Below are 24,647 nucleotides of genomic sequence, written 5' to 3'. Positions count from 1 at the left end.
ACCAGCCTTTTGAAAACCGAATGGAATTTGAAGTCATGTGCTACTGAGATGACTAGCCTAGCCCACTGATTTACTGTTCTATTAGCATAACCACTACACCACCATATCAGGGAGGGACCATTGCACGTCAGGTCTTAGACAACAGAGTATAGCTGGAGGCAATTACAATAAGGACAAGAAAACTGACCGTGCTCATTGCTGAAGCTGATTTTTCCCCATGTAGCGTGTGATGCTTATGTGAAGGAGTTGCCTCTCTGCCATCATGGAACATTTGCAGAATAAGTCTTGGACACAGATGCTATTTGAACTGATTTTTAAAAAGCAGTGCACATTCAGAACGAATGACTTCATGTTTTGGGTATGCAGTAAACAGATCTTTTATCAGGAAAATAATTTATATAACACAGACCATCTGTGCGTTGTTATTCAGCTGGCTGAAAATGCTCTTGGAATCCTTGAAATCCAGGATTAGGAGCCAAGATGCTAATTTAATAATTTTTTAAATGTCTACCAATTATGATCTTATTTTTCATCAGATATACCATTACCTGGGTATTGCTATCAGGTTTATGTCAGTACTCATTATCTGAGTAATGGTGACCAACAATGTGGGGAATCCGTCTTTCATCTGTACGGCTTCCAGCTGTTCTGAAATTGCTGTTTAGTCATTGGGGGTGGTGGCCGCTGCTTTGTCTAAAGCAGGAGGTGACCAGAGGTCTGTTTATGGTTGTTCAAAGTGTTCGTTAAGTGGCTGGCACACCGGATTAGATTCATTATGTACGCCGCGATGAACCTACTGCTCTTGTGAATCGAAAACTGCGGGCAAGCAAAGTTCTCGCCTGTCGGAGTTCTGTACCAGCTTCATTACACTGGGACTCCCTTTCAAAGCTATCTCTTGGCCTATTGACACTGTGTTGAGCTTTAAAACGAAGGGCTGTCCGGTTTCCTTCGGCAGCACTTTCCAAACCTGCAACCTCTTTAATAAGATCAGATATGATTTGGCCAGAGTGGACAGGGAACAGATACTTTCAGGTAAATCTGTGACAGAACAGTGGGCCATATTCAAGAAGGAAATAGGGAGAGTGCAGGGCCAATACAGTCCAATAAAGAAAAAGGGTGGACTCACCAAATCCAGGGAACCTTGGATTTCGAGGGATATACAGTAATGAATGGAGAGAAAAAGGGAGACTTCTGGCAGATACCGAGGGCTCAAAATAGCAGATGCTCTAGAGCAGTATAGAGAGTGCAAGAGGTAACTTAAGTAGGAAATTAGGACAGCAAAAAGGGTCATGAAAGGATACTGGCAGGGAAAAGAAAGGAAAACCCTAGTTTTCCAAGTACTTTAAGGGTAAAGGGATAACTAGGGAAAGAGTCCCTAGTTAAGGACCACAGTGGTAATTTGTGTGTGGAGCCGGAGTACGTAGGTAGGGTTCTAAACTAATACTTTGTGTCGGTGTTCACGATTGAGAGGGACAGTGTGGGTATAGAAATCAGAGAGAAAGACTGTGATAAAATTAAAGAAATTAACGTAGACAGACAGAAGGTTCTGAGTGGTCTGACAGGTTTAAAAGCAGATAAATCCCCAGGGCCAGGTGAAATGTATCTCAGGTTGTTGAATGAAGCACGGGAGGAAATAGCAGGACCGCTGGCAATAATTTTCAATCCTCTCTCTGGCCACAGGAGAGGTGCTGGAGGACTGGAGGATAGTCAATGTGGTACCATTATTCAAGAAGGGAGGAAGGGATAAATCAGGAAGCTACAGACTAATCAGTCTAACCTCAGTGGTGGGGAAACTATTGGAAACAATTATGAGAGAGACAGAATTAATCTTCATTTGGAGATGCAGGGATTAATCAGGAACAGTCAGCATGGTTTTGTTAACGGGGGGTCATGTCTGACCAACTCGTTTGAATTTTTCGAAGAGGTGACCAGGTGTGTAGATGAGGACAATGCATTTGACATAATCTACTTGGACTTCAGCAAGGCTTTCGATAAAGTCCCACACGGGAGACTGATAGTGAAGGTAAGAGCCCATGGCATCCAAGAAAATTTGGCAAACCTTAATTGTCTGAGTGGCAGGAAGCAGGGGGTGATGGTCGAGGGGTGTTTTCTGACTGGAAGCCTGTGTCCAGTGGGGTCCCGCAGGGATCAGTGCCGGGGCCCTTGCTGTTTGTGGTTTACATAAATTATTTAGACTTGAATGTAGGAGGGTTGATTTGTAAGTTTGCACATGATACGAAAATTGATGGGGTGGTAAACAGTGAGGAGAATAGCCGTAGATTATAGGAGGATATGGACAGGCTGGTCAGATGGGCTGATCAGTGGCAAATGGAATTCAATCCGGATAAGTGTGAGTTGATGCACTTGGGCAGGACAAACAAGGCAAGGGAATACATGATAAACGGCTGGACCCTGGGAAGCACCGAGAATAGGTGCAGGAGTAGGCCATTTGGCCCTTCGAGCCTGTACCACCATTCAATATGATCATGGCTGATCACACAAATTCAGTATCACACTCCCGCTTTCTCTCCATACCACTTGATCCCTTTAGCCACAAGGGCCACGTCCAGCTCCCTCTTGAATATATCCAGCGAACCGGCCCCAACAGCTTCCTGTGGTAGAGAATTCCACAACCTCACAACTCTCTGAGAGAAGAGGTTCTTCCTAATCTCAGTCCTGAACTGCTTACCCCTTATTCTTAGGCTGTGACCCCTAGTTCTGGACGTCCCCAACATCAGGAACATTCTTTCCGCATCGAGCCTGTCCAGTCCCATCAGGATTTTATATGTTTCTATGAGATCCCCTCTTATTCTTCTAAACTCCAGTGAATACAAGCCCAGTTGATCCAGTATTTCTCCATATGTCAGTCCTGCCATCCCGGGAATTAGTCTGGTGAACCTTCGCTGGACACCTTCAATAGCAAGAATGTCCTTCCTCAAACTAGGAGAATAAAGCTGCACACCATGCTTGAGGTGTGGCCTCACCAAGGCCCTGTACAACTGCAGCAAGACACCCCTACTCCTATACTGAACTCCTCTCGCTATGAAGCCAGCGTGCCATTAGCTTTCCTCACCGCCTGCTGTACCTGCATGCCAACCTTCAGCGACTATTCCACCATGACCCAGGCCTCGTTGCACGTCCCCTTTTCCTAAATTGCAACCATTCAGATAATAATCTGCCTTCCTGTTTTTGCCACCAAAGTGGATAACCTCATATTTACCCACATTATATTGCATTTGCCAAGTATATGCCCAAGTCACCCTGCAGCCTCTTTGCATCCTCCTCACAGCACATACTGCCACCCAGCTTAGTGGTGTCTGCAAATTTGCAGATATTGCATGCAATTCCTTCATTCAAATCATTAATGTATATTGTGAACAGCTGGCGTCCCAGCACTGAACCCTGCGGTACCCCACCAGTCACATCCTGCCATTCCGAAGAGGACTTGTTCATTCCCACTCTATGGTTCCTGTCAGCCAACCAGTTCTCTATCAACATCAATACATTACCCCCAATACCATGACTGGAATGTGGCGACTAGGGGATTTTCACAGTAACTTCATTGCAGTGTTAATGTAAGCCTACTTGTGACAATATAAATAAATAAATAAATAAATAATCTATGCTCTCCAGCCCAGGCAACATCCTGGTAAATCCCCTCTGCACCCCTTCCAGTGATCTTGCATCCCACCTATAATGTGGATTCCAGAACTGCACACAATACTCTAGCTGTGGCCTAACCAACATTTTATACAATACCAGCAGAACCTCCCTGTTCTTAAACTCTATGCCTCAGCTAATAAAGGCAAGTATACCATTTGCCTTCTTAACCACTATATCCACCTGTCCTGCTACCCTAAGGGACCGGTGTACATACACATATCCCTCTGATCAAACAAATCTTCTGGGATTTTTTGAGGATGTGACCAGTAGAGTGGACAAGGGTGAACCAGTAGATGTTGTGTATCTGGACTTTCAAAGGGCTTTTGATAAGGTCCCACACAAGGGTTTAGCACAGGGCTAAATCACTGGCTTTGAAAGCAGACCAAGGCAGGCCAGCAGCACAGTTCACTTCCCATACCAGCCTCCCCGAACAGGCGCCGGAATGTGGCAACTAGGGGCTTTTCATAGTAACTTCATTTGAAGCCTACTTGTGACAATAAGCGATTTTCATTTCATTTCAAAAGGCGAATGCCAGTCCATTACTTTTCTATACAATAAGATCTAGTTTAGAGGAACAGGGCAAGACAACAGTGTCAGAATGGGTAGTCGTGTTGTTTGATTTATCTCTACTACTTGGTCTTTTCTGTGGCTCATTTCCAATTAGGGCAATCAGTGGATTTGCCTTCTTTCTATATCGTCTATGTCCTAATGCTGAGAGTCGCCAGGTATCGAATGATACCACCACAAGTTTCAACCGGCTATCGATCAAAGAGCCAAACACCAGTTAGTTAGTTCAAGATCAAGGGTACTTTATTTACACACAATTAGTCATGCAACATAAACACTACTAGTTAACTACACCTATTACTAAGACAACCTGTACTTAACTTCGGGCACCCGGCTTAGGTCAGGAAACAGTGGCCGCTGTTCAATTCTGGATCTATTGGGTTCGAAGGGGTAACTGCTGCTCAGCTGGGCTCATCCGCCTGGTAGTGGGCGTTGAACTCGAACTTGCTTCTGGTATTGCTGCGATTGGCGATGGCCATGACCGGGGTACCAAGGCCAAAAGAGAGCGAATATATGGCGAACTCTTCTTTTGTACTCGGGGAGGGGGGGGGGGGGGGGCTTTTGCACTCTTTTGGGCAGTCCTTTAATGCCTTACTAATTGGGTGATCCCTGATCACTCTGTTCGATTCCTAACCAATAAGTGGGCGGGGATCTAGATGACTGGGCGTGTCCCAAGCGGTCATTGACCCCGTTGTTTGCATTTCCCTTGGACAGGGAGTGGCGCCGAAATGTCTAGGACTGTCCCGGTTGCTGGAGTGCCAGTCCTTTGTGTTGGGGAGATGGGCCATCACCTGCTAATCAGCCTGATTAACATGCTAATGGGACGGAGTTTCGATGCCGTCTGGACTTTTGCTAACAAATATGCATTTTAGGCTCTGAGCCTGCCTGATTCTTGGCTTGTCCACTTTACCCCTCAGTCTTTGCAAGTTGCTCTGTACCTAGTTGGAAGTGGCCTCCCAGATGGCTACAGTAGAGAGAGAGGGCGAGGCCATGGAAATTCTGTTATCATCGCTGAGAGTCTCAGACGTTGTCCTTGGTTAGGATTGATAGAGACTGCTGGAGGCAAGGCTTTTATTAAACATCCTACTGACCATGTACAGTGCAAGGCCTAGCACAAGGCTTCACACAGAACTATCTCAGCACACTCTGTTGTCACCTGATTTCGCATCACTGATGATGTACACTGTCTATTTGCATATTTAACATTTACCTTTTACACTTCAAAATGTAGGTCCTGAAGCATCAATGAGGCCAAGGAAACTGAGACAAAGCAGACATAAAAAGTGTAATTGTCTAAATACTTGAGTTACAAGCTGAAGGAATTCTCATCTCCACATGATCCAAATCACTGTCAGCAATACTGTCCTCTATTTGCACAGAATCTAAGGTGCAGAAACCGGCCATTTGGCCCAAGCCAGTGTTAATGCTCCATACTAGCCTCGACCATTCCCTTTCCAGCATTCACCCGATCAACTAAATCTTCTATTCCCTTCTCCTTCACATACGGCAGTGAAATTGAAAAATAAAAGTCTGGATTGGCTGTGATTTTTCTGCTGCTCCTGTTTTTGAGGTTGAGTTGGATAAAGAAAAGTGGGGAACGCCCGCACTTCCGACTGGGAAAAAAAATTAAGTTGCAAACAGAATTGAAAAACAAAAAATAAAACCTGCTCGAATGAGTGGATCTCTCGGCCGCATTGATGCATCAGGAGAATAGTGGACAATCTGGGGTAAATAGCTGAGGTGTGGGGAAATCGGATCCTCGGTTGTGAGATGTGGTTTGCAATGTAAGATAGCCAATGATATGGATAAATGTGGCAATGTCCTACATTTATTTAATTTTTAAACTGATTGTCATTATATATATGTGTGGCAGCCAACATGACTGCAGAAAGCATTTGGAAAGTTGTTTACAGAGGTATTCAGAGAGTGCGGAGTTGCATTTTGACATTTTTTTGAAGGAGATTTTGAGTCAAACATAATTCTTTTGCCGCACAAATATTTTCAAAGCTCTACAGACATTTTATGCCCTACAAATACACACCTGAGATTAATATATAGGTGTGGTGTGTCTGTGTGCATGTGCGCACGCATGTGCATTATTTTTTGTGCGTGTTTGTGTGTGATGTGTATGCGCATGTGTGTTTGTCTGCATGCACGTGTAATTGCGTGTGCGTGCATGTGTGTGCCTGTGTGTGCGCATGTACCTATGTGTATGGTGTATGTGCATATGTGTGTCTACGTGCCTGTGTGATGTCCATGTGTGTGTACACATGTGCGTGCATGTGCGTTTGTGTGCGTGCGTGCCTGCGAATATGTGTGGAAACATGGAAACATCGAAAATAGGAGCAGGAGGAGGCCATTCGGCCTTTCGAGCCTGCTTCATCTTTCATTATGATCATGGCTGATCATCCAACTCAGTAGCCTAATCCCGCCTTCCCCCCATTTCCTTTGATCCCCTTCGGCCCAAGTGCAATATCAAACTGCTTCTTGAAAACAATGTTTTGGCCTCAACTACTTCCTGTGGTAACGAATTCCACAGGTTCACCACTCTCCGAAAGAAGAAATTTCTCCTCATCTCTGTCCTAAATAATTTACTCCGTATCCCCAGACTGTGACCCCTGGTTCTGGTCTCCCCACCATCGGGAATAAACTTCTTGCATCTCCTCTGTCTAGTTCTGTTAGAATTTTATAGGTTTCTATGAGATTCCCCCCTCATTCTTCTGAACTTCAGCGAATATAATCCTAATTGATTCAATCTCTCCTCATTTGTCAGTCCTCCTGCCATCCAGGAATCAGTCTGGTAAACCTTCGCTGCACTCGCTGTCTAGCAAGAAGATCCTTCCTCAGTTAAGAAGACCAAAACTGAACACAATATTCCAAGTGTGGCCTCATCAAGGCCCTGTATAATTGCAGCAAGACATCCCTGCTCCTGTACTTGAATCCTCTCGCTATGAAGGCCAGCATACCACTTGCCTTCTTTACCGACCGCTGTAGCTACATGCTTACCTTCAGCGACTGGTGTTTGATGACGCCCAGGTCTTGTTGCACATTTCCCCCCTCCTAATCTATGGCCATTCTGAAAATAGACTGCCCTCCCATTTTTGCTACCAAAATGGATAACCTTGCATGCATGTGCATGTGTGTGCCTGAATGCATGTGTATGTGTGTGTGCATGCCTGCATGCATGTGTGTGTGTACCTGCATGCATGTGTATGTGCGTGTGTGCCTGAATGCATGTGTGTGTAATTTGGACATTCTGAATTCACCCTCCGTGTACCCGAACAGGCGCCGGAATGTGGCAACATGGGGATTTTCACAGTAACGTTGCAGTGTTAATGTAAGCCTACTTGTGACAATAAAGATTATCATTATGTGTGCGTGCGTGTTTGTGTGCCTGCCTGCATGTGTATGTGCATGCATGCCTGCGTGCGTGTGTGTGCATGCATGTTCGTGTGTGTGCAAAAGTAAATACAACCAGGTGATACACCAAGAAGTCAACCAGTGGTTTTGAACAGAAACTTACTGCCTGTAGCATTTTGTTGCAGGTCGATACCCAGACATCACAAAAGGAACGTACATTCCGATTTACATCCAAGAACAATTGGAGAAAGGAAAATGGGGAGCCAAAGTAGAGTCAACCCAGAACAACGTTGTCTGTCTCTCCGTCCTATCCTCGCCCCATTCTATTATCGGACGATTCAGAATGTATGTCGCTGTGATGACCCCATATGGAATCCGCAGAAGTGCACGAGATAATGATACAGATATTTATGTTCTGTTCAATCCGTGGTGTGAAGGTATCGCGTCTTATTTAATATATCACATGTTTGATACCACATCAAAACATTTTGATGGAGTGTTTTTTTAAAATATACCCATCTCTTTAAATCTAGTCTTTGTTTTAAAACCACAAGTAAGAAGTGTCCCCCCCCTCCCACCACCTCATCCTCCAGTCAATCCCTCAGCAGTATAATTCGGCAGAGCTGACATTACAGTGACCAATCTTTTTCATTTTCCTTTTAAACAGTCCTTCTAATGGCTGGCATGAGCAATTTTTAAAAACCTGAGGAGTGAATTTCTTCTCCTGCCAGTGAGCCTTGGCCTCCGACAGCTCACAGCAGATATTTGGGCGGATGCTGCCCATGATTTTTGAATCATTGATTTAAACAATTGGAAGCTCATGGGTTGCTTGCACCCAAATGTCTGACATGCATTGCATTGCGGGCATGTTGGGGTTCACTGTGGGACCGAGAGGTCGGAAGGTGACCTAGCTGTAAATGGCAGCGAGCGGGTGTGGAGTAATTGAACCCCAGGTTCAGGCCATATCAGTGCTGCAGGAAACTTTGCTCTGATGTGTGATGTCAGCTGAAAATCTCGAATATGTTACTGACTAATAATCATTTTGCTCTTCCCGCTGTGTTACAGCAGAAGGTAGATGCATCTTTGACACTTAAAATATTTTAGAATTTTCCAGTGTGGAATATTGGGCGAGATTCTCCGACCCCCCACCGGGTCGGAGAATCGCCGGGGGCTGGCGTGAATCCCGCCCCCGCCGGTTGCCGAAGTCTTCGGCACCCGAGATTCGTCGGGGGCGGGAATCGCTCCGCGCTGGATGGCGGGCCCCCCCGCTCGATTCTCCGGCCCGGATGGGCCGAAGCCCCGCCGCTAAAATGCCTGTCCCGCCGGCGTAAATTAAACCACCTACCTTACCGGCGGGACAAGGCGGCGTGGGCGGGCTCCGGGGTCCTGGGGGGGGCATGGGGCAATCTGGCCCCGGGGGGTGCCCCCACGGTGGCCTGGCCCGCGATCGGGGCCCACCGATCCGCGGGCGGGCCTGTGCCGTGGGGGCACTCTTTCCCTTCCGCCTCCGCCACGGTCTCCACCATGGCGGAGGCAGAAGAGACTCCCTCCACTGCGCATGCGTGGGAAGCTGCCAGCGGCCGCTGACGCTCCCGTGCATGCGCCACCTGGAGATGTCATTTCCGCGCCAGCTGGCGGGGCACCAAAGGCCTTTCCCGCCATCTGGCGGGGCGGAATTTCGTCCGGCGCCGACCTAGCCCCTCAAGGTTGGGGCTCGGCCCCCAAAGATGCGGAGCATTCTGCACCTTTGGGGCGGCGCGATGCCCGTCTGATTTGCGCCAATTATTCCTCAATTATGCATCTTCAGCCACAAAACACGCAAGGTCTAATTTATTCCACCTCTTTTGTTTTAAACTTATGAATGGCACTGCTGGGATGGCTCAGAGGATACAGTTTATCTGCATAATGCAGCAGAAAAGGAAGAGTATGTCTTAAATGACATTGGCCGCATTTACTACGGGAGGTTCACAGAAGTAACCTCCAGAGCTTGGATTTTTGGTCAGGTATTGCCGGCTATATCTTTTGAATGGTTTGCCTTCATTGCGTTCAGATATTTTTAATAAACATTTGCTTTGCGACCAGGCCAAAGGTCAGTCATATCTTCGGAATGGGGAAAAGATCATTGTCAATGATCGATTTTCTTTTTAACTCATTACGGATTTGGGTTTTTTATTGACCATCCCTTGTTATCCCGAGAAGGTGTTTGATACAACTGAGTGACTTGCTAGCTCATGTGTAACCTGCCATGCTTATTAAAGTCAGTCTGTACCTGATCCACTGACTTGTCGGGCTAGATTCTCTGTTCCCGTTTGCGGAGATCCCGATGCGGCGGAGAATCCAGCGTCATTCAAAAAATGGGATTGGCGTTCCGATGCTCCAGTCCCCCGCTGGTGGCATCATCGAGGTTCGCGACCCATGACAGCGGGAAGATGTAAGTAGGTCAAATTGATCCATTTGCATCCTATTAATGGGATGGGCACCTAATTCGCCAAGACTGCGTGATTCTCTGGTCCTTCTGGGCCAGTGTTCACATGGGCGAGAATTGGTGAGGTATTTCTCAGCTTGACCCTGGTGTGATAGACCTCGCGGTAGGCTAAGGGGGTAACTCATAGAACATAGGGAGTTGCCCCCAAAGTCCCCTCCCCCCCCACAATGCAAACCCTGCCCATCCCACCCCCATCACACATCCCTACCAGAGACCCCCCTTAAGAGAGACTCCCACCAGAGAACCCCCTAAAAGAGAGACCCCCCATCAGAGACTACCCCCATAAGAGAGACCCTCACCAGAAACTCCCCCATTACAGAGATCTGCCCTCTGTAAGAGGGACCCTCACCAGAATCCTCCCATTATGAAGATCCCTGTCTGGAATCCTCCCATTACAGAGACTCCTGTCTGGAATCCCCCCATTTTAGAGACCACTGCCTGGAATCCCCCCATTATAGAGACCCCTGCCTGGAAGCTGGAGGGCAGTCCTGAGAGAGTCAGTGAAAAAGAATCACTGCTTTTAAACTCACCTGTGCAATACACCAGCTGGAGGAGATAGCTAACTCTGCAATGGGGTCGGTCAGATTGGGAGTGCCGGGTGTGGGACCCACCCACCATTTTTAAAGAGCTCCCAAGTCAACCTGACTTGGTGAAAATCCAGGCCATAACTTTTAATTTTCATAGTATATCAGGGAATCACAAAAGCACTCTTATATGGGCATAAATTATTGTGCCTTTGTTTTATAATCAGCTCTTTGCCTCTTTAATTCCATCCAGTTCGAAAGAGATATATTGGATTCATGTATTTACATACTGGACAGAGCACGGATGCCTTTGCAAACAAGAGGGTGTCCGATTAAAGTCTGCCGAGTTGCATCTGCAATGGTGAGTTGGCTAAACTGCTGGATCATAGTAACAATATCGTGGCGTAATTTTTTTTTGTTTTAGATTTAGTGTACCCAATTCATTTTTTCCAATTAAGGGGCAATTTAGCGTGTCCAATCCACCTACTCTGCACATCTTTGGGCTGTGGGGGCGAAACCCACGCAAACACGGGGAGAATGTGCAAACTCCACACGGACAGTGACCAGGGCCGGGATCGAACCTGGGACCTCGGCGCCGTGAGACTGCAATGCTAACCACTGCATCACCGTGCTGCCCGTATCGTGGAGTAATTTGAGGAGCTTTTAGAAACAGGGGTTTGGTGCGGTACTGAGGGTATGCAGCACTGTCAGAAGGATATGCAGATAGGACTAGATGAAGAGAAGTGGGAGGAGGTGTTTGTGGAGCATAAATATTGGCACAGGCCTCTTGTTCTGAATGGCCTACATCCGCGTAAATCTATGTAGGTGTTGACTTTCAATAGAAACGCTAAACCAAGGCGAACCAGCCCTCTCGAGTAACTGCGAAAGATCCCGTAGAGCTATTTTGAGGAGGGTTTTAGGAGTTCTCCCAACCTTCTGACCAAAATTTATCTATCGGACAATAAGGTTCAAGCAACATCCCGTTGCTATTTGTGGGAGCTTGCTGACCATACATTTACTGCTGCTTTGGTAACTCCAATGGTAGCGACATTCTTTGATTGGCTTGAAACCCTTTGGGGTGTCCTGCAGAAATGAAAGACACCATCTAGATGCAAGTTGTCTGTTTTCCTAACTTACATTTTTGAGCTAGCGCATAAGAATTTCCACACAGCACTGAATGCCAAAGTAAGCTGGAATGCTGATCATACTGAAAGAAGGAAGAACGGGGCGGCACGATGGCACAGTGGTTAGCACTGCTGCCTCACAGCGCCTGGGACCCGGGTTCAATTCCGGCCTCGGGTGACTGTTTGGAGTCTGCACTTTCTCCCCGTGTCTGCGTGGATTTCCTCCGGGCGCTCCGGTTTCCTCCCACAGTCCGAAGATGTGCAGGTTAGGTGGATTGGTCACGCTAAATTGCTCCTTAGGGTGAGGTTATAGGGCCTGGGGTCAGGTGGTAGGGTGCTCTTTCAAAGGGTCGGTGCAGACTCGGTGGGCCGAATGGCCTCTTTCTGTACTGTAGGAATTCTAGGATTCTGTGAACATGCATTTCCGCGGGATTTTTCATCTCCCTTGGGAAATCGCAAAGCACCTTCAACCAAGGTGATATTTTGAATTGTCCAGTGGAACTTTCAGCTTCAGCTGCAGCGTAAGATACTGCATCAGCCACGCTTTATACGCCCTCCCTCCATTGACTTTCTATCTATTGAAGTCAATGCGAAGGAAACTCAAGCTGTGTAAAAGGTGGCAGATCTGCTACAGTTGGCTTCACACTGCCAGGTAAATTTGAATGTTCCGCCTGGAGTCAATTCAGCCATTTGGCGCGTAGGCAGGGCCCGCAAACACCAGGGAAATTGCTGATGATGTAACATGTTCTTTTTGTTGTTTAAAAAAAAATAACTTTAGAGTACCTAATTATTTTTTTCCAATTCCGGGGCAATTTAGCGTGGCCAATCTACCTACCCACTGTAGGTAGAATGTACAAACTCCACACAGGCAGTGACCAGGGGCCAGGATTAGACCCGGGTCCTCAGTGCCGTGAGGCAGCCGTGCTAACCACTGTGCCACCGTGCCGCCTTCATGTTGCTCTTTAAAGTGTAAATCTTACAATTATGATTCATTTCATTTTCAGATTTTACTGATGTTGTCCGTTAAACTCTCACAATCGAAAGAAAACTCCACGATAAGCTGCTCCCGATTTCCACCTGGAATGTAGCAGTCCTGTTGACATGTGTGAATTTTGAGGGTTTTATTAGCGTAGGCAGACTTCCCGCCCTCCATTCGCACATGGCTATCAGTGCAGTCCCTGGCACACTGCATCGCCTGTGTACCTGCAACAAACAAGACACACGTGCAATTATATTGTTGTTCTAAATAGAAAAAGAGAATAAAATGTTAGCCAGATTATACAGCCAGTAAAGTATACGTTGAAAGTTTTATGGGTCCTGGACATCTCTGGCAAGGCCACCCCTAATTGCACTTGAGGAGGTGGCCAGCCATCTTGTTGAACCTCTGCAGACCATGTGGTGCAGGCACACCTACAGTGCTCTGAGGAAAAGAGGTTTTGACCCAGTGACGGAATATGTGAGGGGGGAGAACAGGGTCATGGAGAAAAATCATGGGCCTGATGATTCTCCTCTTTCAGAGCCCCCTATTCCTCGCACCCCCACCTTTAACCCTCGCTCTCAATCATGCATTTAAAAAAAAAAAATTTAAAGTACCCAATTAAGGGGCAATTTAGTGTGGCCAATCCACCTACCCTGCACATAGAATTTACAGTGCAGAAGGAGGCCATTCGGTCCATCGAGCCTGCCCTGGCCCTTGGAAAGAGCACCCCATTTCAGCCCAGAACTCCGCCCCATACTCGTAACCCAGTAACCCCACCCAACCCCTTTGGACACTAAGGGCAATTTAGCGCGGCCAATCCACCTAATCTGCACATCTTTGGGTTGTGGGGGCGAAATCCATGCCATCACAAGGAGAATGTGGAAACTCCACACGGACAGTGACCCAGAGCCAGGAACGAACCTGGGACCTTGGCGCCATGAGGCAGCAATGCTAACCACTGCTCCACCGTGCTGCCCTCTCATTCATGTATGATCTATTTTGCACCCACCGCTTCTTGGCCCTGGGGAGAGTGGTTAGCTCAGTTGGTCAGACAGTTAGTATATGGTTCAGAATAACGGCAACAGTGCAGGTGATTGACCACTGCTGTGTCTGAGGTTGTCTTGGGACCTGTCTCCTTGCCCTGCCCTGTAGTAAAATTACAGTGTAAAGTTGTAGTGTAAAAGTGTAAAAGTGTAAAGTTGTAGTTCAGTGACCCTCGAATAATAGAGGATGCTTTAAGGCCTTTCGACCACAAGAAATAGGAACAGGAGTGGGCCATTCGGCCCGTCGAGCCAGCTCCGCCATTCAATAGGATCGTGGCTGATCCAGTATTTCTGGAGAAGGAGACAGTGAAGGAACTGTGAGGTGGAATTTAATGTCCCTCCCCTGAGGTGAGTTTGGACGCAGGGGGAAACTTAATTTGGGAAGGGACGGGGTTCTCAGACCTGCTCAATACCCACCTCTCCTTAACAGCACAGTCAACAGAGAGGCATCAGTTCCTATCAAAATAGTTCCAGTGGACTGTCTCCCAGCAAGTCAAGAGACCCCCGGTGGTCTGGTGTCGGGGACCCGAAGCCTTTGGAAAATCCAGTCCAAAGTTTCTATTTGTGAAAGAAACATTTTGGACAAGCCAACTGTGATTGAACCACCAAGCCTGTAATACCGCACGCGTTCTTCCAATTTTGTTTCAATTTTGGCATGATGAAGATTGTTTGGGGGAAAGAAGATACATCTATGGGGAAGGCAAAAGAGTTGAACACTTGGGAGCGGTTTCATTTATTTCTCTTCATAAAACCTCTCCAAAACGTGTGGTGCCCCAAGTGCCACCCCAAAAGCACACTCTAGCTTTTAAGTGAAAACATTGTGCACAGACCTCCCATGTGCAAGCAACTTTCTTCAGTGTATCGTGCGTGACTCATTGCCAGGAACCAGCACTCCGCTTTGAAAGAGGAAACCGACTGATCTTCCAGAGGTAAAACAGAAAACGTAAGAACAGGGTAAGATCAGTGGGAAAGAAAATATAAAGCGGACGAGGAGAAAATTCACCGACTGAATCATTCACAGCAGCTGACATGATTCAATGGAATTGTTGGAAAACTGAATGAAATCCAGCTGCTCCTTGTGTTTAGAACCACTTGATTTACCTCATCTTCGCTGCTTTTCCCTTCAACCTTCTTGCACTCAGCTCCTTATCCTAGATTTCTCAATAAGAAGATAATATTCAATCTATTCAGAAACACTCTTCTAACAAATATATGTGCATGGTTGTCAAACCTTTTCTTGTCTCACGGGACAGCTTTCACTGTGGAAAGAAACTCCTTTGTACCACATGCCAGAGAGTGAAACTTGGACCGATGATTAGTAACGTTGACAGTGCTGATGAAGCTGTTGTTAATTTGCAACTTTCAAGCTGTTTGCTTGGACCTCATAATCTCCTTGCTTGTACTTAATTATATTCTGAGAGTTTTAAGTCCACCCTTCAATTGATGAGGAAAGTGATTTAGTTTGTCACCTAGACTGTTAGTTTGGAGATGCCTTTACATTTAAATCATTCGCAATGTCAGAGGGTTTCCTGAACCTGCCCGGTTTGATGTTTGACGATTAACTATTCCGCAGACGTGATTGATGACTGGTCCAAATTGTATTTTAAGAGACATTGCAAAAAGGGATTTCTAGCTGTAGAAATCCCCATGATTTCCCACTATTTATCAGCTATTCCTCCTCAAGTTAAGTGTTTGGCTCCAAAACTGAACTGGAGAATTTGCATATACTTGGGAATTGGGCAGGCAGGTGGCAGATGAAGTTAAATGTAGCAAAGTGCTGAGTCCATCATATGGAGGCAAAATATTCAGGAAGGAAGAACTACTTCAATGGAAAGAAAATGGAATTAAAAGGTAGCTGGCAGATCCTGGTCATCAATAGGCTGCAAATATCACATTACTGCCCGGCAACAGTGAGTAAAGCTTGCCAAATGTTTCAACATATTAAAATAATCAATATTGAGCCAAGCTAGCGAGATCATTCTTCCACCTTTGAAATCATGGGTGACGAGTACAGAAAGAATATTGTGGCTATTAATAGGATACCAAAGACAGCAAGCAGGTTGATTGAGGGAATGGAGGGATTTGATTAGGAGGCGCAGTTACATAATTTGGGCATGTTCTCACTGCAAAAGAGGACAGGAGATCGGATTGCAGTTCTTACAATTCTAAAGAGCTGACTAATGCAGATCACAATAGTTGTTCCAGTTTGTCCAGAACAACAGAACCACAGCTCATAGCCTGAAGAGGAGTGATCCCAAATTAATCTGCGGACACAATTTTTTCAGTGAGAGTGGTCAATCTATGAAACAGATTCCCCAGGGAAGACAAAGGAAGTAGTTACTATTGATACATTCAAATGCAAATTAAATAGATTTCTTTCAGAAAATAATGGGCTGGATTCCCCGTTTCTGTGGCTAAGAGCCAGCGCCGGCGTGGGAACTGCGGCATTTTACAGCGCCGATCCCTGACCGATTCCGGACCGGTGAGGGGCTAGCAGCAGTGTCGGGTAAAAATAAACATTGCGGTTAGGTTTCCCCAGTCTCGCTGCATGGAATGGAGTTTTGGCTGAATGCCCAACTCTCCCTACACACTGGCAGCGGTAGTGGGGAGGATCCGGATTGGAGAATCCCGGCCTAAGTACGGTGGCATCGCGTCCGGCGGCACCTTTCCCACTGGCTGGAATGGTGGGATCCAATATACTCCACCACCCCAGGAGCAGTACTGATCCGGGATGGTGGCACAGGAGGATCCATTGGTCCAGCAGCACGGTGCTGCCCATGAAGACCAGCTCGGCATGGAGATGGCAGAGCATAAGACCATAAGACATAGGAGCGGAAGTAAGGCCATTCGGCCCAGAGCAGAACCGGTCTGCCCCGGCAGAGTGGTGGACACCGTGCCAGGAGCAGCACAGCAACGTGGCAGTGTTGCACTCACCCCGAAGTTTCACGCAAACTGAGGACTGCCTTGTGCACACCCCTCGTTAGCAGTCGAGTTTTAGACCAACGTAATTTGGCGCGAAGCAAGATTGAAAGGCCTGACGAGGTGCCGGCAGGCAGTTGTTTGAATGAACATTCATGTTTTGCAAATGGCATTTACGCCACCAGCCAGTGGGGAGGCCGACCACCATGAACCCGTCATTGGGAGAATTTCTACCCAATCTTACACCGGCGGATTTCTAACATTTTGGCTCCCACCAGTTTCTTTCCTGTAGCATATGAAAAATGAAATCTTCTCTTTGACCTCCAGATTAATGCTAAAGATGATGGTGGCGTTCTTGTTGGATGTTGGGATGGTCAATACTCAGATGGAGTGGCCCCTACAGCCTGGAATAGCAGTGTTGAAATCTTATTGCAGTATTGCCAAACTCACTTGCCTGTTTGCTATGGACAATGCTGGGTCTTTGCTGCAGTTTTTAACACAGGTAAGAACTCGTATCTCCAGCATTTCCCTCCATGAATATTGAGGCCTGCAAGTAATCATACTAAATATATGTTAGTGCGCTTATGCAGATGCACACATGTGCAGTTGCACATACCAGAACCGCCCAGTCACACACACACATACAGCAACACAGTTTTACACAAACACACGCTCCTCAGTCACACACGTACAGTCACACGTACACATTTCCGTCACAAGACACTCATGTGGCACAATCACACAGACACAATAAAATGTGCCCTGTTAAACTTTTATTTCAATCATTTTAATTTCGAATCAGTGTGTTTTTTCACTATTAATTTTTAAAATTGATATTGATTTCAACATGAATTATGGGATGGCCGCCTATTCCAGATTTTCCTCCCCTGAAAGTGAACATTATTTCTAAATATTTCTGCTGCCTATTTGTCCATGTGTGTTGTTTTTGTTATTATAAGAAATAAAGCACTGCGGCTGGGAGATCTGGCACATAATTAAACCAGAGAGTTGGTCTAAATTTGCATTGAATGGGAGGGAGGGTGTTAGGGGAGCTTGGGGAGAGTTTGGGGGATGTTTCTGGAACTAGGGGACGCAGTCTCAAATCAGGGGAATACCTTTAGAACCGAGATGAGGAGGAATTTCTTCATCCAGGGAGTGATGAATCTCTGGAATTCTCTACCCCAGGGGGCTGTGGAAGCACAGTCATTGAATACGTTCAAAACCGAGATGGAGAGAATTCTAGATAGTAGGATTAAGAGATGCTGAATGGCATTTCTCTTTTAGAAGTGTTTTGTGAAATTGATCTGAGGTGATAAACCTTTGGGGATAAAACAATAAAGACTGCCTGGGAGGGTGGTAGAGTCGGCTGCCTCACATCCATGAAGAAGTACCTGGATGAGCACTTGGCACGTCTTAACATGCGAAGCTATGAGCCAAGTGCTGGCACATGGGATTAGGATTGGCAGACCAGGTGCCTTTCTTGCGGTGGTGCAGACTCGATGGGCTGAAGGGTCTTTTCTGCCCTGTATTTCTCTGTGATTCTGTGAAGATAAAGTACAAATGGAGTAAAACTGAACATTGGTTGGGTTGCAGAGTACGTGTGAGTGGATAATGACCTGATATCCACTCATATGCGGTGTTAATGAGCAGACCATTCACTACAACCCAATTTACGTGGGTGGCTGGGGTGGCACTGCTGCCTCACAGCGTATGGGTCCCGGGTTCAATTCCGACCTCGGGTGACTGTCCATGTGGAGCTTGCACATTCTCCCCGTGGGTGGGTAGGTTTCCTCCGGGTGCTCCGGTTTCCTCCCACAGTCCAAAAGATGTGCAGGTTAGGTGGATTGGCTCTTGTACATTGCCCCTTAGTGTCGGAAAGGTTAGGTGGGGTTACTGGGTTACAGGGTTAGGGTCGGGCCATGGACCCACTCTTTCCAAGGGTCAGTGCCGACTCGATGGGTCTGAAGGCCTCCTTTGGCACTGTAGAGATTCGGTGAGATTTTACATCCTCGTTGCTGGCTAGACCAGCATTTATTGCTCATCCCTAATTTTCCTTAAGAAGGTGATGATGAGCTGCTTTGTCCTGGATTGTGTCAAGCTTCTTGAGTGTTGTTGGAGCTGCACTCACCCAGGCAGTCCCACTAAATGATGATTATCAGGCACTTAACTGGATGCCTGCAGGTCTTCTCTGGGATCAACGACCCTGGTGGTGGAAGTCTATGCTGTGTCTAATGAATATCCAGAGAGACAGTGGCAGCTGCCAGTACAGCACCCACCCGAGGTCCAGTATCATCGCTGGATCCTGGGCCACAAGTGATGAATGGAAGGTTGTCGTGGGGTGGGGTCACAGGGGAAGGGAAGGTGGGTTGACAGTCAAGAGGAAGGGGTGTGGCTTTCAGTGGCTTTCCATTCCCAATGCCTGCGCCCAGGATCAGGCACTGAGTGCCTTTGAATGAGGGACCTGCCACAGGTGTCCACAAGGTACCCCAACAGGGCTTCCTTGAAGAGTTCCCTGTCATGCCCTCTGCCTGTCGTATGGCTGGATAAGCCCCTTAAGTGGGCGTTAATTTCCTACTTAATGGCCTCAATTGATGGTGGGGCTGGGGGGCAGCCCACAAGCCTCCCACCACAGGCTTAATCGGAGTGGAGGTGAGAGGGTGCTGAATTCCCCATGTGCCACTCTCCCGCCTGATTAAATGCCACCCCCCCCTGCCACCAAACTAGCCACAGGGGAGGGTATTAGATTCCACCTTTGGTATGGGTTCCTGGCAACCTTGTGTGCCTCCTCAGAATTGTTAAGAAAAAAATAATGCGATCAATTTCATTTCTATCCTCTGATCGATAAGTGAGCAATTGGCAGCTTTTAAAATTCCTCCATTTATTCTTATTTTCCAATTGTTTAAGCGGATAGCCAAAAGTGCAGAAAGGAAAATTCACTACAGGATATCGCACCACATTCCAGAAAAATTAAACATGTTGTATTATTTTAATTCTGACCAGTTCTTCGCTGTTTGGGAATACCTGCCAGAGTGGTAACAAACTTCTCCTCAGCCCATGACAACAATGCGAACTTAACCACCGACATCATCCTGGACGAAAACGGGAAGAGAGACATACATTTGACTAAGGACTCGGTCTGGTGAGAACAGTTAATGACATCATTCAAAAACAACACTGTGTTCAGGATGAGATTAAGTTTGTTATATGGCGGGACGGGATTCTCCGGTCCTTCCGCCGTGTTTTCCCGAAGCCGCGCCGTCCGCTGGCGGCGGGATACTCTCTTCCCACTGCTCGTCAATGGGATTTCCCATTGAAGTCATCCCACACCGCCGGGAAACCCACGGGCGGGGGAGCGCTGCCGGCGGGAAAAGAGAATCCCAACGGCTGGAGAATTCCGGCCAATATCTCACCTGCTTTTCCCATCAGAAAAAGATCATTCGACCCAACATGTCGGCTTTTGTGTTCTCACTGGAACGACGGAGGTTGAGGGGGCGACCTGATAGAGGTCTACGAGATTGTGAGGGGCATGGACAGAGTGGATAGTCAGAAGATTTTTCCCAGGGTGGAAGATTCAATTACTAGGGGGCATAGGTTTAAGGTGCAAGGGGCAAAGTTTAGAGGAAATGTGCGAGCACGTTTTTTACACAGAGGGTAGTGGGTGCCTGGAACTCGCTGCCGGAGGAGGTGGTGGAAGCAGGGACGATAGTGACTTTTAAGGGACGTCTTGACAAATATATGAATAGGATGTGAATAGAGGGATACGGACCCCGGAAGGGTAGGGTTTTTTAGTTCAGACAGTCAGCATGGTCAGTGCAGGCTAGGAGGGCCGAAGGGCCTGTTCCTGAGCCTGAGTTTTTTTTTGTTCTTTGTTCTTTGCTCTTTTGGCTCATTTGATCTCAATCCCACCACGCCTGTTTCTGGTGAAATGTATCTCTTTCCAAAACTAGCAAATTCAAACGGCTGTAAAGAGTGCGGTCAATTTAGCGGAGGAGCGTGCCAGAGTGGGAATGATGGTGTGAGGCAGGGAGAATTATGCAGGTGCACCTGCATCCGCTGCCCAGCATGTGGGAAACATGAGAATCCTGTCCGCTGATGACAGTTAGGCTGATACCATGGAGAAAGACCCCTAGATATGGTCACCTATGTGATAAAGAGAATACCCAAACCCATCTCACTCGGGGTTTTTGACCGATTCTGACCTGCAAAGTACAGACTCAATTTCTTTAGTCAAGTCAGAGAGTTTATTAAGTTTCACAAATAAATACAAAGTTAATACTTATAAATGGCAATTGATATACAGTGAAACTCAGCTCTTACGGTGCCTGCTTCCCAGTCCTTGGGTTACAGTTTTCTCCTCTTCTCTTGCTGTATTCTGTTGACTGTAGTCTATCATCATCTAGACATGTGCCAATAATGCTTGTGGTCCCTTTCTTTTATCCGCATCAAAAGAGCCATAATATTCCATATTTGGCCATATTTCATCCTCATCAGTATAATTCGATCGCATTGAGGCCTTCTCGGATCTCCAGGGCTTCTCCTGAATCCTCACTACTTGAAGCCTGCTAACCGCATCACTTTACTGCTTGACACTCTTTGCTTTGCACCTCTCTCCAGTGGTCCCTAAGATGTCTCCTTCTCCGGTTCTCTCTCTCTCTCTCTCTGAAACCCCTTCCAGTCTCCTGCCCGGGACTGTCCCATTTCAGGGTCCCATGATCAAGGCTTTCACACCATTTTCTCCTTCAAGTAAGCGTACGGGACCTTTGCCTTCATCCCAAGAAACTCCAAACGCTGGACCACACATGCACAGCCTGCCACTGGCCGCCATTCGATGATAGGATATTTCAGGATTCCTAACATCTCTGTGAGAAAGAAAGCTTCACCATAGCGGAGGTTTCTTTACAATGGCTTTACAGTTTATTTCGAAGTATTTAGGATCATAAACCTCTAACGAATAGCTTATTACATACTGTACTAATAAACGTTTGATTTTGTTTCACAATTACACATATATTATAAAGTTACAGAGGCTTGACCAAAGCAAAAGCCAGTCCACGTAACAAGGAGGATTAGCAAAATTTAAATATCGTAGAATGATCAGAACTCAGAGCCCGCATTTTTTTCTTCCGACGTCCGTTCTTTAACTTCTGCACAGTTAAATCCACAGCTTAATTGTTGTCCTTATAATTAGCTTTGGCTGTAGTTCCAATTTTAAGCTAATTTCCCGTACTCAAAGGTGGTAAATGCTCATTCTGGGACAAGAAGGTCCAAATGGCTTTTTTGTGCATCAACAACTCATTTATCCTCTGATCAAAATCTCTCTTCGTTGTTTCAAAGATGATATTGAGATGTTTTTCATGTTCAGACAGAAGGGTTTGATGTGACCTTTGAGCATTTTTGTGAGGGCCACAAAGAATCCAGCACGGGTTTGTAGAGTCAAACAGAAAGTAACAATATACACCAGGCCAGTAGGTCACTACTGGCTCCCTGTCTAGCTGTTACCACACTGGCCAGCTCGATTTACACAGCTGCATTGCTAATAATTGCCGAGCTTATATTCTTCAAGGAACATGGGGTTACCAATTGTCCCCAGCCAATAGAATCCGGGCAGGTTATACCAAGCATGTTAAGATCTTTCAGTTTCTCCTGGATCCCATTCCGAGTGGGCCTCATTTAATTCTGTTCAAGTGAGGTCCGCTGTTTTCCTTTCCCGGGCTTTTAATTTCCTTTCTAGTATTTCGAGCCTTCCACTCAAGTTACAAAGCATATCATTCCAATCAGGTTGGGGTTTCAAAAAGACAACTTGTTGACTGTCCACTTGCCTGTATTCCTGAACAGGCGTGTCTCAACACTGGCCAGCACTTTTGGTTTGGTGTCAGATGTCATTATCCCGAGACCTCAGAGTCTTTCCTGTTGGAAAAGCTTCACTTGGCAATTCTGCAGGCCATTGTATGGCCTCTGTGCAGTCCATTACTGCGGTGGACACGCCGGCCTATTTCCTTGGGTCAATCCTTGGCGCAACTGAATCACACACAGGCTCTTCGGTTTTGCTCACTGGTACAACTTTGGCACTGTGACATCCTGTCCCAGGTGGTGGCGAAATCATACTGCCCGCTAAATCATTGCCCAATATAAAGTCAACATGTTCAATGGCTAATTCAGAAACAATTCAAACTACACAAGGCCTCTTCACCAGAGCACAATTCAGATTTACTTTATGCAGTGGGAAAGATATATCACACTTCCCATCAACCCCCTATATTAGTACATATTCATTCAATGAACATTTAGACGGTCTAAATCCTTTGCTAACAATAAGCTTTGAGCCTGAACCAGTATCTCTCAGGATAACAATCTTTCTAGGCACTCCCTTTGACAGATATGGGGTGACTTCCCCTTCTAATATAACCCCAATTTTATCCTTTTGTATTCTTTCTATTCTGGCTATAAAAACATTAGAAGCAGTGGGTTTCACTTAAATTTCACTTTCATTAACTGAAGTAGCTTCTTCCTTCTCCCTGAAGTTACACCCTATTCTATTCCCCCAGCTTCCCTGTGGGTTTACAAACAGGGATCTACTGCCCCCTAGTTGTCAATGTGGTATAGCATACTCATCAACCAGCACTGCCGCTTCCCCTATCTTAGAAACCTGACAGTCAATGCGTGTGACCTCATAACGATTGGCATGCTGTTTCAAAATTTTACCGGCATCGTGAGCTCGCTCACGATTTCAAAATTCTGTTCAAGTTTCAGCTCCAAAAACCACGGGCGGGATTCTCTCAGCCTGGGGCTGGGCCGGAGAATCTCCGCGACCGGCGCGAATTGCGCCATGCCGACCCGACGCCGAGAGGTGCCAGAATTGCTGATCCTGAGGCCGTGTTGACGCCGTCGAGAAATGCAACGGCGTATCCGACGGCGTTAACACTTAGCCTCAGGATCACCGAATCCCGCCCCCCAAGTCTCACATTTCTTGCTCCCGAGAAAATTCTACAAACATTTCATTTGGTCTTTTCTTCAAAGTCCAAGATTTAAATCGTCATGCCTCAGGGCCATTAACCACCGCAAATTTAACAACCTCATAATCTGAGGACTGTTCTGCCAAAAAGTTAGAACATACGTCCACAGCCATCCCGAACAAAACGCTTTGTAACCTGAGGCTCGGTGTGTCCTTTAGCCACTTTAACTCTGCAGTCACCTTTTCAAACAACATAAATGTCTCTCAACGCCGAACTCAGTGAATTTAGGCCATAGACTAAGGCTCTTTGTTATATCAAAGCTCAGAATGGGACTCAACTCCTCATCCAAACTGCTGGACTTTCTTTCACCCCATAACCTAAGTTTGTTTCTAGCACAGTTCAGATTTATTTCTCTCTTTGAAACTCATGGGGCGGGATTCTCTGATCCTGAGGCTAAGTGTTGACACCGTCGTTAACGCCGTCGCGTTTCCCGACGGCGTCAACATGGCCTCAGGAGCAGCGATTCTGACCCCGACAGGGGGCCAGCAGGGCACTGGAGCGACCCACGCAGCTCCAGCTGCCAATCTCGGCGTCAGATGGGCGCCGCAGGTCTGCGCATGCGCAGTGGGACCGGTGCGATTGCTGTGCATGCGCGGTGGCTCCCTTCTCCGCACCGGCCCTGACGCAGCATGGCGTAGGGCTACAGGAGCTGGCGTGGAACAAAAGAGGCCCCCAGCACGAGAGGCCGGCCCGCTGCTCGGTAGGCCCCGATCGTGGGCCAGGCCACAGGGGAGGCCCCCCCGGGGTCGGAACCCCCCCCCCTCCCCCCACCAGGCTGCCCCCGGATCCATTCACGGCGAGGTCCCGCTGGGTAAGACCAGGTTAGAACGGCGGCAGCGGGACTCGGGTTTCTTGTACAGCCGCTCGGCCCATCCCGGGCCGTGAATCGGCGGGGGGGTGGGGGGCGCCTAGAGCGGTCCCCAACCGGCGCCGTGCCGACCGCGCCGTGCTGACTGCGCCATGCCGACCG

At 47.1% G+C, this 24,647-nt stretch overlaps 1 protein-coding gene across 2 annotated transcripts in view; it reads left to right on the top strand.

Annotated features, from left to right (window-relative positions):
* LOC140425576 (coagulation factor XIII A chain-like) overlaps nucleotides 1–24,647 on the top strand; it is a 140,906-nt gene that overhangs the window by 69,509 nt on the left and 46,750 nt on the right. For both annotated transcript variants that reach the window (XM_072510022.1, XM_072510024.1), the window contains exons 4-8: nucleotides 7,776–8,027; nucleotides 9,475–9,593; nucleotides 10,853–10,960; nucleotides 16,992–17,166; nucleotides 19,665–19,803. In XM_072510022.1, the coding sequence (XP_072366123.1) occupies nucleotides 7,776–8,027; nucleotides 9,475–9,593; nucleotides 10,853–10,960; nucleotides 16,992–17,166; nucleotides 19,665–19,803 (793 nt within the window). The remainder of the gene's footprint in view (nucleotides 1–7,775; nucleotides 8,028–9,474; nucleotides 9,594–10,852; nucleotides 10,961–16,991; nucleotides 17,167–19,664; nucleotides 19,804–24,647) is intronic.

The sequence above is a fragment of the Scyliorhinus torazame genome, chromosome 6 (assembly GCF_047496885.1).
Source record: "Scyliorhinus torazame isolate Kashiwa2021f chromosome 6, sScyTor2.1, whole genome shotgun sequence".
In the NCBI taxonomy this organism is placed as follows: domain Eukaryota; kingdom Metazoa; phylum Chordata; class Chondrichthyes; order Carcharhiniformes; family Scyliorhinidae; genus Scyliorhinus; species Scyliorhinus torazame.
Note: the sequence above shows the minus strand (reverse complement) of the source record. Positions and strands in the feature narration are given on the sequence as shown.